Source organism: Salvelinus sp. IW2-2015, linkage group LG3, assembly GCF_002910315.2.
Source record: "Salvelinus sp. IW2-2015 linkage group LG3, ASM291031v2, whole genome shotgun sequence".
NCBI classification, from domain to species: domain Eukaryota; kingdom Metazoa; phylum Chordata; class Actinopteri; order Salmoniformes; family Salmonidae; genus Salvelinus; species Salvelinus sp. IW2-2015.
Genome location: NC_036840.1, coordinates 29,721,569 through 29,738,801, shown reverse-complemented (window position 1 = coordinate 29,738,801; position 17,233 = coordinate 29,721,569). Strand labels below are relative to the sequence as shown.

The window sequence follows — 17,233 nt, the reverse complement described above, 5'->3', positions numbered from 1 at the left end:
GGTAGTGTAGTAGTAATAGTAGTAGTTAGTTAGTAGTAGTAGTAGTAGTAGTAGTGAGTAGGAGTAGTAGTAGTTCAGTAGGAAGTAGTAGGATTCGTAGTAGGTGGGAGTAGTAGTTAGAGTAATAGTAGTAGTAGTAGTAGTAGGAGTAGTTTAGTAGGAGTATGAGGAGGAGTAGTAGTAAGTATGTAGTAGGAGGAGGGAGGAGTAGTATAGTAGTAGTAGTAGTGGTAGGAGTAGTAGTAGGAAAAGTATTGTAATTATCTTCTATTCAGAATTTGATACTGCTAACTGTATTATTACACTAGGATCATTTTACAATGGCCTAGGCCCTGTCCCACCTCCCCCATAAGGTAACCTGAGACAAACCCCACTACTCAGAGACAGCCCATGGATTTGACTGGAAGGACTATATCTCCTTTTGCTAATAGATTTACTGTGTTGTCTTTAATTACAGTATCTCATGACACCGGGTTTGTCTATGGGTGTTTGCCTATTTGCATGGCTTACCACCGGGATTCAACTCTTTAACCCTGAGTTGGCGTCAGAGTCGTTTGCTCTGAGGTCTTCTTCGCAATTTACAGTCCGGAAAGAAAACAGATTAGAGAAAAAAAAAGAGAGAGAAAAAAAAAAACTTACTCACACTGAATGATTGGTTTTGTGGTCTGCCGAGCAATCCATCACAAGCCGGTTTTGACTGAGAGGCGCATATTTATCTAATTCTGATTTATTTCAACCCCGGCACTAATGGCTCCTAGTTTATGACCCTAGTGCGCATTGTTGTTTGCACAGATGCGTGTCATTGGCGAAACAGAAGTTCCTCGGCACCGCACCGGCCCTCCCTTTTCATAGCTCATTTCATTGGCGTAATGATAAAATATAGCCCTCTTTCTCAATCTCTATCTCTCTGAAATACTGCATCAAGTCTCTTTGTCGCTATCGGTGTACCACGTCTGACTGTTTAAAGAGGGATGGGGGTTGCGGTTCGGCTTTACCGTAAAATCCAGATAAGTCTAGATGATAAGATGGTTGGATTAGAGAGCCCAAACTCAGGAAATGGCCCCGCAACGGAATTTTTTGTCTCTCTCTCTCTCTCTCTCTCTCCCTCTCTTTTTTTCAGGCTCCAACCTCCCAGTAAAATACTCTTACACAGGATTTGATACTAATAGCGCTGTCATTTTGCTGCAATTCACTGCAAGGGAGATGATGTGCATTCATAACAATGGCAAAGACAGGGAGCGTAGGTGTTTCAAAGTGCCTGAGCTCCACTCCCAGAGAGGGAGGCTGTATGTGACTATTGTGTGGTGTGTGTGTGTGTTGTGTCTGTATTGTCTGTGTGTCTGTGTGGTCTGTGTCTGTTGTGTGTGTGTGTGTGTGTGTGTGTGTGTGTGTGTATGTTTCTGTCTGTGTGTGTGTGTGTGTGTTTCTGTCCGTGTGTGTGTGTGTGTGTGTCTGTCCGTGTGTGCATGCCTATGTATTTGTCTAGAGGAGAAAGACGGACAGTGGAAAAAAATAGAGATGGTTAGAGACAGAGAACGAGAGATTGAACCAGAGAGACAGAGAACGAGAGATCAAACCAGAGAGACAGAGAACGAGAGATTGAACCAGAGAGACAGAGAACGAGAGGTTGAACCAGAGAGACAGAGAACGAGAGGTTGAACCAGAGAGCCAGAGAAAGAGAGGTTGAACCAGAGAGACAGAGGAAGAGAGGTTGAACCAGAGAGACAGAGAAAGAGAGATTGAACCAGAGAGACAGAGAACGAGAGGTTGAACCAGAGAGACAGAGAACGAGAGGTTGAACCAGAGAGACAGAGAACGCGAGATTGAACCGGAGTGGGAGACAGACCTGGAAAAAGGGAAAAAGGAGGGAAGAGACGAGAGGGAGACAAAGGGAAAGGGACTGCCTACCTAGCGCTGGTTGTTTGCGTGATAGTTAACAATGCTATAAAGCAGGCCCATCTCAGGACTTCCCATATAACTGCCATCTGTCGGCTCGTAAACTTGTCAGGAGGGGTCGGGTTCGGCACGAGCCACAGAGATGCAAGCAGGATCTGAGAAAAATGACAACCCATTCCCCCGGCAGACACTGAGCCTCCATTACCAGTCAGACATCTCCCCTGCACCAAGCCGACACTATCATATGACAGCACAGTGGCACGCTATAGCAACATGCAGTGCCGAAAACTGACACATCTCGCTGCCCGACATATCTCGCCACCTTGACTTGCAGTAGAGAGCAGAAGCCCAAAACATAGGACACTTGTGATAGATTTTCAAAACTGAGCCAAAAGGTCTTTGCTTTTATTGAAATCGCTTGGCCATCGTCCAACGCGTCGGCTAGATTCGACGGTTACCTGTTCGAAGGACACTCCACTTCGAGGAGGATGTTTGTCCGCTGCCAACGTTTTTCTCTTCTTCCTGAATGAGGGATTGTCCAAGGTCAGGGAGGGATGGCGGTGGTAGCCGAGCCGTGTAGCGGCTCCACCATATTAAATTACACAGAGCATTGCATTAATCTGTCAAGATTGCAATAAAATACGGATCAGGATTAGGACCAGGGATGAAAGTGAATATTTTAATCAACCCCTGTGTGTGTCCACTGTCTTTAAACAGGTTGTAGGGAGTGCGAGGAGAGGGTGGAAGGTGGGGAGGTAGAATGCATTATATTTCCATTCTCTTTTATCGACCCTCCCTCTCTCTCTCTCGCACCCTCCCGCCCGCCCTCCCTCCCCATCCCTCCCTACCTCCCTCCCCCTCCCTCCCTACCTCCCTCTCTCCAGGTCTGACACCACCTACCACGCCCCCCCACAAAGCCAGTCAAGAGAACCCTTTCAAAGCATCGTTCAAAACCAAGTTGTCTTCATGCTCCCCATCTGCCCTGGCGTGCAAGAGGGCTCGGCTGAGCGAGGCAAAACCCTGCAGGCCCCTAGCCCCAACCTCGGCCCCAGGCAGGAAGGGCCCAGAGCAGACTGAGCTGTACGCCCAGCTAAGCAAAGCGTCCACTGCTCTCCCCACCTCTGTGGTTGCTGCGACGACAGGGGGCTGCAAGGAGGAGCGCTGCTGCGGCAACAACAAGCGGAGTGTCCAGCCTTGCTGCTACGACGACCACGACTATTGTCAGTCCACGGCGGCCAGCACAAAACAGGACCCTGCCGCTGGCGCTAACGCTAATGTGGCTAACGCTACCATTACCATGACGACTACTACGACAACCCCTCTGAAGCCCAATCCGGGTGTGGCGGAGGACAGGCATGTGGAATGTAAGGACTCAGCCATGCCACCCTCCTCCTCCTTTTCTTCCTCCTCTTCATCCTCTACATCTCCTCCTCCATCTTCATCCTCTTTGGAAAAGCAGCTGCAGCAGAGCTCTTCCCCTGTGGGTAAGGAGGCTCGGGGGCAGGACCGGACCCCCATCACCCAGGACAAACCACACCCACTACAGACCCCAGAAGGGGACCAGCACTCTGCCAGCAGGAAGCAGCCCCTGCGAGACCAGGATATCCGGGCGGAGCTCAACAAGCACTTTGGCCGCCCCCAGCAAGCCATCTATAGCCAGGGTGAGAAGGGGGAGGAGGTGGTGGTGGAGGAGGGGAGACAGGGAGGAGGGGAGATGGCCGGAGCCCTGCAGACCCCCAAAGAGAGCCCTGCTGGGTACGAGAACTACCCCAAGCTCCCTAGTTCTGGGTCTGGTTCTACTGGGTACCTGCACCCGGGCCTCTCTCCCTTCCACGAGGAGCTGGAGGGTCAGGGCGTCGAGGGACACTTCCTCTACCCCTGGGAGGGCACCCCCCTGGACCTGCTTTTCGAGTCCTGCTCGCCATCCTGCTCGCTGTCCAGCTGCTCCCCCTCACGGGGCTCCGTCTCGCCCCCCTCCTCCATCCTCCTCTCCCCCAGACACTTCCACTGGCCCCGCTCGGGCTCCCCCTCCTCCCGCTCTCACTCCCGGTCCCGCTCCCGCAGTTCCTCCTCCCACCACCGGAGGCGCTCCCTCTCCAGCTCACCTGACGGACGCCCCTCCTCCAGGTGAGTAAAACCTCTACTCACTGTGGCTAGGTTCCCATGTCCGTACTACCACACCACTTAGACATCTTGCCCAAAATATCTACTGCTTAGCTTCATTCTAAGTAGCATGCCAGTGTGGATATCGGAATACAGCCAACTAGCACGTTCCTTCCTGGTGGAAGACGTTTCCCTTCTGTTGTTTGAACGTTGCCTAAGCGTTATGGGCGGCTCTGACGGTGCTCCCGGCAGGAGGTGGACAACTCAGTCGTGTAAACAGGTCTCCTCAGCCGTCAGAGACGGTGTCAGGAGAGGATAGGCCCTGCGGTATGAGGCTCTCCACTCTCCCGGTATGGGGCCTATAGCTGCTTCTGCTTCTGCATCCCCAACCACAGAGAAGACTTGTTATGTTCCAGGTGAAAGAGGCTTTAACAACAGGAGAGAGTGTGACGGGGCCAGGGAGAATCCTTACCGGCTGGACTACTAGACGGTGGATTGTGTTAGGCTGGTGTAGTGAGGCTAGCCAAGCTCAACCGTCTCAGTGCTTAACTACAGAGCAGAGGCCATATGTCTCACACTTCTCAGGGTAGGAGTGCTGATCTAGGATCAGGCCCCTCCTGTACTTATAATCTTATTCATTATGATCTAACTGAGGAAACTGATCCTAGATCAGCACTCATACTCTGAGAAGCTTGTACATGCAGACCCAGGGTTCCACTAGCAGATACCAGACGAGGAGGTTTGGGGTGTTAGTCAAACTGTGAGATCAAAACTGTATATCAGAGAAGGCGGCAACTAGGAAAATGAGCGGCGCCTAAGGCGTTGTGCTTTGGTTGCTTCAACGTCGTCAAAGCCTCCTTTCCCCTGGCAATGACTGTTATCCGAGCGTTTTGTCACTCTCATTCCCACCTCCGTTTTCCCGGGATCTACTATGTGATGCGGTGCGTGTTGTTTTAGGCGGCAGCTGTTGTTTCACTGAGCGCCAGGCGAAACCCCCTCTTTGTCCCCAGAGATGAAAGCCAAATCTGGGGAGTTTAGTTCTTTATCCCCTCCTCTGAAAACAATGTGCATCATCACAGCAGCCCAGGAGAACTACATTTCCCACGGTTCCCTTTGATCAGAGCAAAGGGAACGGATATGCAGTAGGTATACTTTCAGCAGTCTTGCATTGAGTGCCTTGCAAACTGGATAGACTATTCATTCACTTCCCTCACTCTCATGAGTGAATTGGTTTGCTGGGTTACCGAAAGGTCAGTCTCAATGGAGGTTAGCTTTGCCTTCTGTTTTGCAGTCCTTTAGCCTTGATAAATCACTCACGCTGAGGACTATCGCCAACGTTATGATACAGTACACAGAGACGGTCACTAGGTTGCTAAAGATGTCCAGGTTAGAGGTTGAAAGAAGAAAAGCGGGGGGAAAGTAACCTCATAAAAGGTTAGGGATACCTGAGTAAAAAGTATCTCGTTCTCAAGAACTCCGTGAAAAATGTTCAAACAAAATGTCCTCAAGTCTCTCTACTCCCCCTCTCTCTTTTCAGACTCTCCACTTCCTTAACTCTGTGGACGTTGGACCATAGCCTAACTTCTCTCCTTCTATTATTCACGTCTCCCTTCTTCAGCATCAGTTCAATAATAAAGCCATGGGAGCTAAAGAGCCCGTACTCTGTCGGGATACTAACTTTAGCGTATGGCCGCGGGGCCTAAGGACCTTCCCCTCATTTAACATAGATACGTGGTGCTTGTACAGTACATACTGGCCCTGGTGGGAGGAAAGGTGAGAACATTTATCCCAGCTGCACTGTGGAGGAGAAGAGTGAAGGAAGTCAAACTCGGTCAAACTTGGGGAAAGTGTTCTGAATATATTATGACTTTCTGTGGGGGTTTTTGTATGGTCAGATTTGACACTGTGGCTCTGTCATCTTGTAAGAAAAGGATATGAATGAGGAATGCCTAAGTATGTCTAGACAATTTTATCGGATTCACAGATACCCATCTCAGATAGGATTTAATTTATTGAAATAATGCTCGCAGTCGATAAGACTGAATTACGCAGAATGCACAGTTACATTTAGACAATACTTTATTATTAGACTCCGGATGATTGACATCTTGATGATTAATATGTATTCTGTTTTTGCAGGTCTCGCCACAACATGGACTCCAGCACTTTGCGGTCCAGGACCCACAAAAGCCCTCACTCACAGTCCAGATCCCCCCTCAGTCGCAGGCCAAGGTAAGGGTTCAACACCTCCCTTACACTAAACCAGGGGTAAACAGCTCGGGTCCCTCATGATCCAGTTCCTTCAATTAATGTTAGTTTTCATCCTTGCCTTGTAACCAAAAATATGTGTTGACTGAAAACCAGCAGGATTGTGGAACACGTTGTAGAATATTGGCACTCCTTCCTTAGCCATTGATTAGCCCGATGACACCAGACAAGCACAAAGTCCTATTTGCCCATCTCTCCAATGCATGGCCACATCTGACGAAAGTTGCACTTTTTCTCCCTGGATGAAGCTCTAACTAAGCTGAAAGTAATGATGTGAAGTAGTGCTGACAGTGGCAGCTGTCCAGCTCTCTACTGTGTATCTCACCCGCTCTCTCCCGTGGGCCTCTCCTGCAGGATCCATAACCTTTACGACCAGGAGGAGGCATCTTCTTATTAATGCCTTTGTTGGTTTCCCCAACCCTCTGGGGGGGGGGTGTTTAGCCCAACTCCTTGGTGGGGTTTCTTGCCGATACGCTTCATAAGTGCGGACGTGAAAATGAAGGGCAGATGTTGGAAGGACAGCGGAAGGGCGGTGGAGGACAGTGAAAGTGATGGGTTTGATTTGGTCCCTCCGCAGGTACGACAGCTATGAGGAATACCAGCACGAGTGTCTGAAGCGGGAGGAGTACCGCCAGGACTACGAGAAGAGGGAGTTTGAGAGGGCTGAGCAGAGGGAGAGGCAAAGGGAAAAAGCAATAGTGAGTTCCCCTGTCATTTTTTCTTATATTCTGAGTATATCAAACATTAGGAACACCTTCCTAATATTGAGTTGCACCTCAGAACAGCCTCAACTCGTCGGGGCGTGGACTCTACAAGGTGTCAAAAGCGTTCCACAGGGATGGTGGCGCGGGTTGACTGCAATGCTTCCCACAATTGTGTCAAGTTGGCTGGATGTCATTTGGGTGGACGACCATTCTTGATACAAACGGGAAACTGTTGAGTGAGACAAACCCAGCAGCCTGGCACCTACTACCATACCCCATTCAAACGCACTTACATACACAATCCATGTCTCAATCGTCTCAAGGCTTAAAAATCCTTCTTAAACCTGGCTCCTCCCCTTCATCTACACTGATTTTGAAGTGGATTTAACAAGTGACATCAATAAGGAATCATAGCTTTCACCTGGTCAGTCTATGTCACAGAGAGAGCAGGTATCCTTCATGTTTTGTATACTCAGTGAATCTCTCTCTCTCTCTGCCCACCTCTTAACCCCCCCTTCTCTCTCTCTCTCTCTGGTTCTCTCTCTCTCTCTGTCTTTCTCTCGTCCTTCTAATGGCAGCCTGGTATTAATAGAGCCCGGCTGTGCCCATCGCTGTCTCACACACCCTCTGCACTACCTAGACAGGGCAGACAGTTGAGGGCTCGTTGCCGTGCCTGCTACCTACTGTTCCTCTGTAATGAATGAATAGATGCAAAGTGAGTCACTGAATCATTCAGGGCTCCACGCGTTTCCTCTTTATCTCAGGGTTGTGTATTTTTAAAAGTCTCCAGCGTCTGGGAACGGTGTCGGATCTTATTAATCACACCACAGGGGCAGATGTTAGAAACAGGAAGAGAGGGAGAGAGGGAACAAGGCTAAAAAAAGGAAATTCACTGCCATGGAAATGTACACTGTTTAAATAAGGAATCTTTCCAGTGATCTAGTTCAAATTCAATGAAAATGGGATGAATATCAATTCTCTGTTCTCTACCTGTCTCTCTGTGAGATTGCACACATTTTAAACATGCTAACACAGGATGATAAATGTGCACGTCAAATAATGCACACACGCTATCTTTGGCCTGCATACATTTTAGGTGAGACAATTACGGGCAGCAAAGCCAAGCTGTCAGTAGAGGTTTGGGAGGCCAGATGATGCGACGGCTACACACACAGACACACACACACACACACACACACACACACACACACACACACACACACACACCACAACACACACACACACAACACACACACACACACACACACACACAACACATCACACACACACACACACACACACAACACACACACACACACACACACACACACACACAGACACACACACACACACACACACACACACACACACACACACACACACACACACAGACACACACACACACAGACACACACCACACACACACACACACACACGACACACACACACACACACACACACACACACACAGACGGCCAGCCTCGGGTGCCGTCTCGGAAAGCCGGCGTGTTTTTTCAATTGTCAGCATGTAAATCCCTAATTCAGCAAACACTTTGTCTCATACTGTATGTGAAGGGAGAGAAGAGAAAATAATATACTGAATATTACGGTTCATTTGTATTTTTCTGAGGATTGGAGCGCATGTCTACCATTTAGAATGTATCCCATAAGGCACCCTATTCCCTATATAAATCAGCTAAAAAAGAAACGTCATCTCACTGTCAACTGCATTTATTTTTCAGCAACTTAACATGTGTAATATTTTGTATGAACATACAAAGATTCAACACCTAGACATAAACTGAACAAGTTCCACAGACATGTGACTAACAGAAATTGAATAATGTGTCCCTGAACAAAGGGGGGGGGGGTCAAATCAAAGTAAAGTCAGGTATCTGGTGTGCCACCAGCTGCATTAAGTACTGCAGTGCATCTCCTCCTCATGGACAGCACCAGATTTGCCAGTTCTTGCTGTGAGGATGTACCCCACTCTCACAAAGGCACCTGCAAGTTACCGACATCTCTGGGGGGAATGGCCCTAGCCCTCACCCTCCGATCCAACAGGTCCCAGACGTGCTCAATTGGATTGAAGATCCGGGCTCTTCCGCTGGCCATGGCAGAACACTGACATTCCTGTCTTGCAGGAAAATCACGCACATAACGTACGGTTTGGCTGGTGGCATTGTAGCTGGAGGTCATGTCAGGATGAGCCTGCAGGAAGGGTACACATGAGAGAGGAGGATGTCTTCCTGTTAACAACAGCGTTGAGATTTCCTGCAATGACAAACAGCTCAGTCCGATGATGGCTGTGACACACCGCACCCGACCATGACAGACCCTCCACCTCCAAATTGATCCCGTCCATAGTACAGGCCTCGGTGTAAACCTAATTCTTTCACGATAACGTGAATCTGACCATGACCGGTTGTGAGACAAAACCGCGACTCAGTCAGTTTGAAGAGCACTTTTTGCTAGTCCTTTCTGGCCAGCAACGGTGGGTTTGTGGCCCATAGGCGACGTTGTTTGCCGGTGTGTCTGGTGAGACCTGCCTTACAACAGGCCTACAAGCCTCAGTCCAGCCTAATTCGCGGACAGTCGAGCATCGCCGATGGAGGGATTGTGCGTTCCTGGTGTAACTCAAGCAGTTGTTGTTGCCATTCTGTACCTGTCCCGCAGGTGTGATGTTCAGATGTACTGATCCTGTGCAGGTGTTGTTACACGAGGTCTGCCACTGCGAGGACGATCAGCTGTCCGTCCTGTCTCCCTGTAGGGCTGTCTTTGGCGTCTCACAGTACGGACATTGCAATTTATTGCCCTGGCCACATCTGCAGTCCTCCTGCCTCCTTGCAGCATGCCTAAGGCACATTCACACAGATGAGCAGGGACCCTGGGCATCTTTYTTTTTGTGTTTTTCAGAGTCAGTAGAAAGGCCTCTTTAGTGTCCTAAGTTTTCATAACTGTGACCTTAATTGCCTACCGTCTGTAAGCTGTTAGTGTCTTAACGACCGTTAAGAGGTGCACAGGTGCATGTTCATTAATTGTTTATGGTTCATTGAACAAGCATGGGAAACAGTGTTTAAAATGAAGATCTGTGAAGTTATTTGGATTTTTACGAATTATCTTTGAAAGACAGGGTCCTGAAAAAGGGACGTTTCTTTTTTTGCTGAGTTTAGTGCACAACTTTTGACCAGGGCCCATAAAGCTCTGCTCAAAAGTAGTGCACTATGTAGGGAATAGGGTGCTATTTGGGACAGAACCTTAGTCTAGGTTCTTTGCGGAGGTGAACTTTGAGTTTTACTACCAGGCGACTGATTTACATGTATCAGTTACCAGTGGCCCCGGGGTAGCACTCAACATTTGAATGGATCTCTATAGACTCGCCCCAGTAATGGCAAGTAAATGAGTGAATAAATAATTCCAGTGATACAACAGCCTAGAGGCTTGTTCTGCATTATATGATTAGCAGATGCAATTAAATTGCTCCCAAAACCATGATGGCAGTCTCGTGCTTTAGGTCCAAAATTATGCCGGTTGTGACTTTGTGTCTTTGTGGTTCGTGGACAAGTGTGTTTTTCCCCTCCCCCATGGCCTGTTCTTAGTAATGGTGTTTTCTCCCCCACGGCCTGTTCTTAGTAATGGTGTTTTTTCTCCCACCACGGCCCTGTTCATCAGTAATGGTGTTTTCTCCCCCACGGCCTGTTCTAGTAATGGTTGTTTTCTCCCACTGGCCTGTTCTTAGTAATGGTGTTTTCTCCCCGGCCTGTTCTTACTAATGGTGGGTTTCTCCCCAACGGCCTGTTCTTAGTAATGGTGTTTTTCTCCCCCACGGGCCTTTCTTAGTAATGGTGTTTTCTGCCCACGGGCCTGTTCTTAGTAATGGTGTGTTTCTCCCCCAGGCCTGTTCTTAGTAATGGTGTTTTTCCCCACGGGCCTGTGTGTCTTAGTAATGGTGTTTTCTCCCCACGGCATGTTCTTAGTAATGGTGTTTTCTGCCCCACGGCCTGTTTCTTTAGTAAATGGTGTTTTCTACCCCCCGGCCTTGTTCTTAGTAATGTGTTTTTCTCCCCCACGCCCTGTTCTTAGTAAATGGTGTTTTCTCCCCACGGCCTGTTCTTAGTAATGTGTTTTCTCCCCACGGCTGTTTCTTATAATGGTGTTTTCTCCCCTCCACGGCCTGTTCTTAAGTAATGGTGTTTTCTCCCACGGCCTGTTCTTAGTAATGGTGTTTTCTCCCCCACGGCCTGTTCTTAGTAATGGTGTTTTCTCCCCCACGGCCTGTTCTTAGTAATGGTGTTTCGTACAGGTTTCTTTAATGGTGTATGTGTAGCGGCAGCTTATTGTTTGATATTCAGAGCCAAGCTAGAGGTCAAATTCTCTAGTGCAACAGTTACCCATAATTGAAGGACACTTAAAAATGCATTTGTCCTCTTTTGACTACAGATACAGGCTTCTTAAGTTGTGTAATACCAAACAACTCATTGACTCATTTTAGGTTCTCAGACCACAAAACGAAAGAGGAAGAGCAAACCTCTGATAGTCTTAAAGTATACGGTTCTATAAAGGCCGGGGGGAAAAAGAAGAAAAAAGACAAGGGACCATAATGAATCTGTCCTATCAGATAAGAGGAGGTATTTAGAACAGCCCGACCAATCAACGGGGGAAAAAACAAGAGCGAAGTGACAAAAGGGTGGCCTCGAGTCAGCGCTCGCCATCGGGAGTTCTGAGTAGTTCATTACGGCCACCAAGTGGGCCTGAAGGGGAGGAAAAAGCAGAAAAGAGAAGAATATACTCTTCCTTTAATCTATCTCCCTCTCTCTCTCCGTTAATGAGCAGGAGGAGAGACGGGTGGTGTACGTGGGGAGACTGAGGTCCGACAGCACGCGGACCGAGCTGAAGCGGCGCTTTGAAGTCTTCGGCGAGATCGAAGAGTGTGCCGTGAACCTGAGAGATGACGGGTAAAGGCCCCGGGACTGTGTGCTCGCATGCGTGTATATGTGTGTGTTTGTGTGTTGGGTTTATGGGGGGGGTGTGTAATAGGAATCATTGTAGTACATTGTTCCCTTCATTTCTACCCTCTGGGTTAGGTGGAACACAGAAAACGTTGGGCTTTGCATCGACTTCTATGTCAAAGTCAGGTGTAGACGCAGGGCAGGAGAGCGCTTTTTGCATTCCAGTCATGTCTGTTATCCTATCTATCCCTAGCCTATAAAAAGCCCCAAAGATACATTTTTATTGATTTCTCTTTTGCATATAAATAGTCTGGATGTCCGCTACCAGAAGAGAACCTGACGTTGTTGGTTTGACTTTTCATTTTCTGTTCTTGACCGCAGGGACAATTTTGGCTTCATCACCTACCGCTACACTTGTGACGCCTTCGCTGCCCTTGAAAACGGACACACCTTACGCCGGTCAAACGAGCCCCAGTTCGAGCTGTGCTTCGGTGGACAAAAGCAGTTCTGCAAATCGAATTATACAGACTTGGGTAAGTGCTGGCTTTGTTGTTGCTCGGAAAACCCTGGAGCTTCCTGCTAATACACACAGACTGGTCAAAGGGAGTGAAGGATGAAGGCGAGGGGCAGGAAGCCAAGGAAGCAAAAAGGCTCAATGATGCCTTGGGTCAAAACCAAAAGCATATCTTTACTCTTACCACCCTGCCTCAAGCGTTAGAGTCTACCTTCCAGTCTCACGGGCAAAAACAGTTCAGGGGTTCAATCATGGACAATTCCTCTTTAAACCGGCACCCATATAGGAAGTATATCTCGAGGAATGGAGAAGGCATCTGTTCCAATTCCATTTGGAACAGCCATATATCTTTGTTACTTAGTCGATACTCGCAGAGTATGGAAGTTAGGGAAAGAAAGAGAAACGATGCCCCTTTAAAAGTGTCCGCGGTTTGTTTTGACTTACCTATATACAGGCATGTATATTTTTATGCTTCTTGGGAAAAAAGGGTAAAGAGGTAGGTAGATGGAAGAGAGAGGGAGGGAGGGAGGGATGAAGGGGAAGAGGGTGCAAGGTTAAATCCCCTCCAGCCCCTCCTCCTGATGAGCCTCCGTCTGTGCCAGCTGTTGTGGTGTTCAACAGAGGCATAGACCGTCGCTGTGTTACCTAGCAGCGTGTCATCCACCGAGGGAGGGAGGGAGGGAGGGAGGGAGGGGAGGGACGGGAGGAGGGAGGGAGGGAGCCTGCAGGCAGAGCCCTGATTTGAACTAAATAATTCAGCACTCTCTCCTCATGCTTTTAGACACAGACACTGACAACAGGGTCGGCCTCCCTCAAGGCGGCAGCCCTACAAAAGTGCCGGCGACTAAAAGCACGGGTAGGAGCTAGGTCGATTAATCTAGGAAAAGGTTACAACAAACGTACAAGTGCATGCACAGAAAAAAGAAGCGTATACGCCCAAAAGACTGCACTCATTGTTCAGAAGGACACGGCTATAGTGCCGGGCTGACGCATTTGATAAATATGCAAGGCACTGGAGACAAATCTTGGCTTCTCCCTACGTAGACGCCTGTTGAAAACCAGGACAGAAAGTGGGATCTCCATCCCTCCTTTTTCCATCCTCTATCTTTACTATAGCCCCACTATCATTAACAGACGGTAGACACTGGGAGCGATGTTTAAATAGCACTATAAGCCGGAGTCAGTCAGTCCATCAAGATGGGACGCTCGTTGCGTGTGTCATTTGTCCATTTGATGATGGAGGTTAAGATGCCAAGTGGGCTTGTATAGTTTGCTCCTGTTTTCCACTCGACATTCGTTCCACGACAAAGCGTGAGGTGGGAATGTTTATGCAGGGCGAACTGGGAGGTCAGTCGTCACAGCAGAGGAAAGAACATGGAATGTTCTTTAAAGGAACAAAGACGTTAATGTTTATTTCCGAGGCTCTGGCCTGAAACCAGTGGCATTCATGGAGTGGACGTTTGTGAAGTGTACAGCGACGATGCGTTAATCCAGGCCCTTGAGGAAAGACTTTGACGACTGACACTACTAATCAGTCTCGGATGAAAAGAAAGACCTTCATTCTGCTCCTCTCTTTTTTAGAGAGAAAGACCAGTTTATCCCAAACTGCTCATGACGGGGGTAGGATAAAAGAAAGGAGAGGAAAATACTCCTGTTCAACGCGAGGAACTTAAATAATGTCATGCAGTAGTGGCCTCAGTTCCTCCTCTCAATCTTGCCCGGCCATCTCGTCCTCGTCTCATTTTTTTTTGGACTGTCCATTAGTTTCAAGTAGTGCACATGGGTATTTGTCATCCCTCAAGGTGCGCGGCGTACCCCTTGGCCATTAGCATTAGATCACGCCTGGCATCTCCTGCATGCCATGGTCATTCCCCCATTTCTCAAGCTCTCAAAGCGTGCTGCCGCCCGTGTGGGGCCCATTTGTGAAGCTGTCTGCCACGAGAGATAAGACACATTTATTGTCGCGCCGACCAATCAAAATAAATGCCCCCGCAGCTCGCTCAGTTTTTGACGATTTTGTCGCTCAGTATCAGAAAAGCTTTATTTTCCACCCTGAGCCTTTGAATGATATAAAGATGAATGGTGTCTAAACATCTAATTTGTGGGGAATTGAAACATTGGACGGGGTACAGATAGCTTCAGACTTATTGAAAAGCAACCGATTCAGATGAGGCCTTTGACATAGATGCAGATATGACTTGATCTGACTGCAGTATATATCTGCCCAACACTGAGGTAAATGATAAGTCATACAGATTTACAGTTTTTTATAGGATTATGTGAAATGGTTTGAACGTCCTTTGAAATGGATGTATTCAAGAATATAACTAATTCACAATAACTTAATTTGTCAAACATTTGGGGCAGTTCTGAACACAGATTCATCTTAGTGCTGGCTAAAAGGTATTTCAAGGGAGATTCTGCCATGCTTTTTATCCAGGACTATGCTTTATGTGTCCAGAAACTGCCCCTCAATATGCAAAACAACCAAAGTGGAGAGTGATTTTGTGACAAGAATTGGAGACCACTTAGTCTGCTTAACACTGACGTCATATGCATCTCTCGTTTCAGATTCCCATTCTGGACGACTTTGATCCAGCCTCCACTAAAAGCAAGTACGACTCCATGGATTTCGACAGCTTGCTGAAAAGAGGCCCAGCGCAGCCTGAGAAGGTAACGGTGCCCTGTCACCTGCTGTCTACAAAGAGGGATGTCTTGATACCCTCACTAATGTTTCTGTCCTTTGACTACGAACTACCCAGAAGTTTTACACTCTACGTAAGAGAGTATATAAAGATGAATCTCTAATATAGACCTATATATATATAAAGTATATTAAACAACGATGTTTACATGAACATAGCTTCTGAAGAAGCTGGGAAGAGACAGTACCGGGTGAGCCAGTGAATCCTCATAGCCTGTGTACAGATGGTGTGCTGTACTGTTGTACAACGGTCAGTGAAAGACAAAGACGTTGATGAGATTTTTCTCTCCAAGCACTACAAACACCCCAACAAATGCTTTGAGTGGTGAAATGTGCAGGTTGTTCAGGCTTTTCTTTTCTTTCTTTTTTTGTGCCTGATTTTATTTTCTTTAAAAAAAATCTGGTGTTTGGATGTGGTTTCACTATTAACGAGAATAACAATGCTGTCTACATTTTCGGACAAAAATGTAGCCCTGTATTTCCAGATATGATCGAATATGTTGTATTTTTTTTGTGTAAATATCAGACAAAGTTCTTTATTGTTACAGCTATGCATGTAAAATGCAGCCTTTTGATGAAGAGATTTTTCTTAATTAAGAATGTCGATCTGTAGTTATTAAAATGATGTGAAACATATTGTACACCTACATGAAGTTTAGAAGACGTGACATGATTGTAAAAAATGTGTTGGAGGCTACTTTTCGAGGGAGCATGTCAACAAATCTCCTTTTTTGACATTTATTTTGTTGGGAAAAAGTTAGCCATTTATAGTTTTATGTTTAAAGTTTCTCTAGTGTTTTTCCTTATACAACTAGTCTAAAATTGATTTTAACGTGTTTTTTAATGATTGTAAAAAACAAACCCCATTTTTTAATGAATTCTTTTCTGAAAACAATCAGTATGTATCAACTCATTTTGATTTCAATGATTTTTATGGTTCTTGTTTTGATAATTTTACCCTCTTTGAGGAAAGACTACTACAATGTTTAATCTGTTCAACAGGATAAACCATGCAATTTATCTATTATTTTAATATTTGAATCAAAAATATTTATGGTTCCCATGTCACATGGTGTACCTCACACATTTTAGCTATTTATATTGTTATTAGATTTTTGTTATTTAATTTACATCAGTGGTAAGATGTACATAAATAACAGTTTTTGTGGGAATATTCTTTCTATGCCTTTCAGAAACAATCAAAATATTCTTAATAATCTCCTTGACAGTGGGATGAAGAATATGCTGCTCATTGTCCAAGTGATTTTTGTCTCCACAACAGTGGTTTGCAGCATGGCAAAATGTCTACCACGTTATTTTCCTTATTATACACAGTAGAACATGAAGCAATAAAATGATTTTGCAGGTATTTTTGTTGTACCAACACTGTACAATCTGATTTGTTGCTCCACACACGCTTGATTATGTGATGGCCAACAAAAGTTTACAATTTTCTTTCCAGAATTTTTTTTAAGATCTTGTTTTGATGTTCAAAAATATATTATACATGCTGATGAATATTGACATTATTCCCACAGTAATTACTAAAATAATTAATAATATATAAATGAAAGAAAAAGTATTTAAAAAAGCAATAAATTATTTTTCAAAGTTGTACTTTAGCTTATATTGTTGTGTGGTTTTAGATCCGACCCATTACCCAATCGCTGGCTACATACGGGGATTCCATTCCATTCTTAGCATGGTCACATGACTCTTATCACCCAACAGAGCAACTTACAGTATGTTCTAGTCAGTCAACACTCATGTTTGCACATTTAGTGTGAGTTTGGGTCTGTGTGTTTCTGTAGAACCTTGTGGCAACTGTACAAATGTAAACTAATACAATGGAAAACACAGTGTTAAAACTGTAGTGTTCAGCAACAAGCACCCTACACAAAACATTTGTCTGTGTAGCGCATGGCTATTAAATGATAGCCGATAAGCACAAACTACTTCGGCTATCAGGCTCTCCTGTCTGAATGGCAGTATGAATGACATCCTATAAGCCTAGAGAAACTACTCAATACTGCATGCTACTGCCCATTTTCCATTAGGCGATGCTGCCACACAGTCCAGATATCAACAGCACCTT

The 17,233-nt window shown here is 46.3% G+C and overlaps 1 protein-coding gene across 1 annotated transcript in view; it reads left to right on the top strand.

Annotated features, from left to right (window-relative positions):
• LOC111954275 (peroxisome proliferator-activated receptor gamma coactivator 1-alpha-like) overlaps positions 1-15,181 on the top strand; it is a 62,438-nt gene extending 47,257 nt beyond the window's left edge. The window contains 8 exon segments of the mRNA XM_070435993.1: positions 2,781-4,023; positions 6,139-6,231; positions 6,845-6,965; positions 11,805-11,926; positions 12,302-12,453; positions 15,006-15,016; positions 15,018-15,080; positions 15,082-15,181. Coding sequence (XP_070292094.1) covers positions 2,781-4,023; positions 6,139-6,231; positions 6,845-6,965; positions 11,805-11,926; positions 12,302-12,453; positions 15,006-15,016; positions 15,018-15,080; positions 15,082-15,111 — 1,835 coding nt within the window. The 3' untranslated portion in view covers positions 15,112-15,181.
• Positions 15,182-17,233: the final 2,052 nt, after the last annotated feature.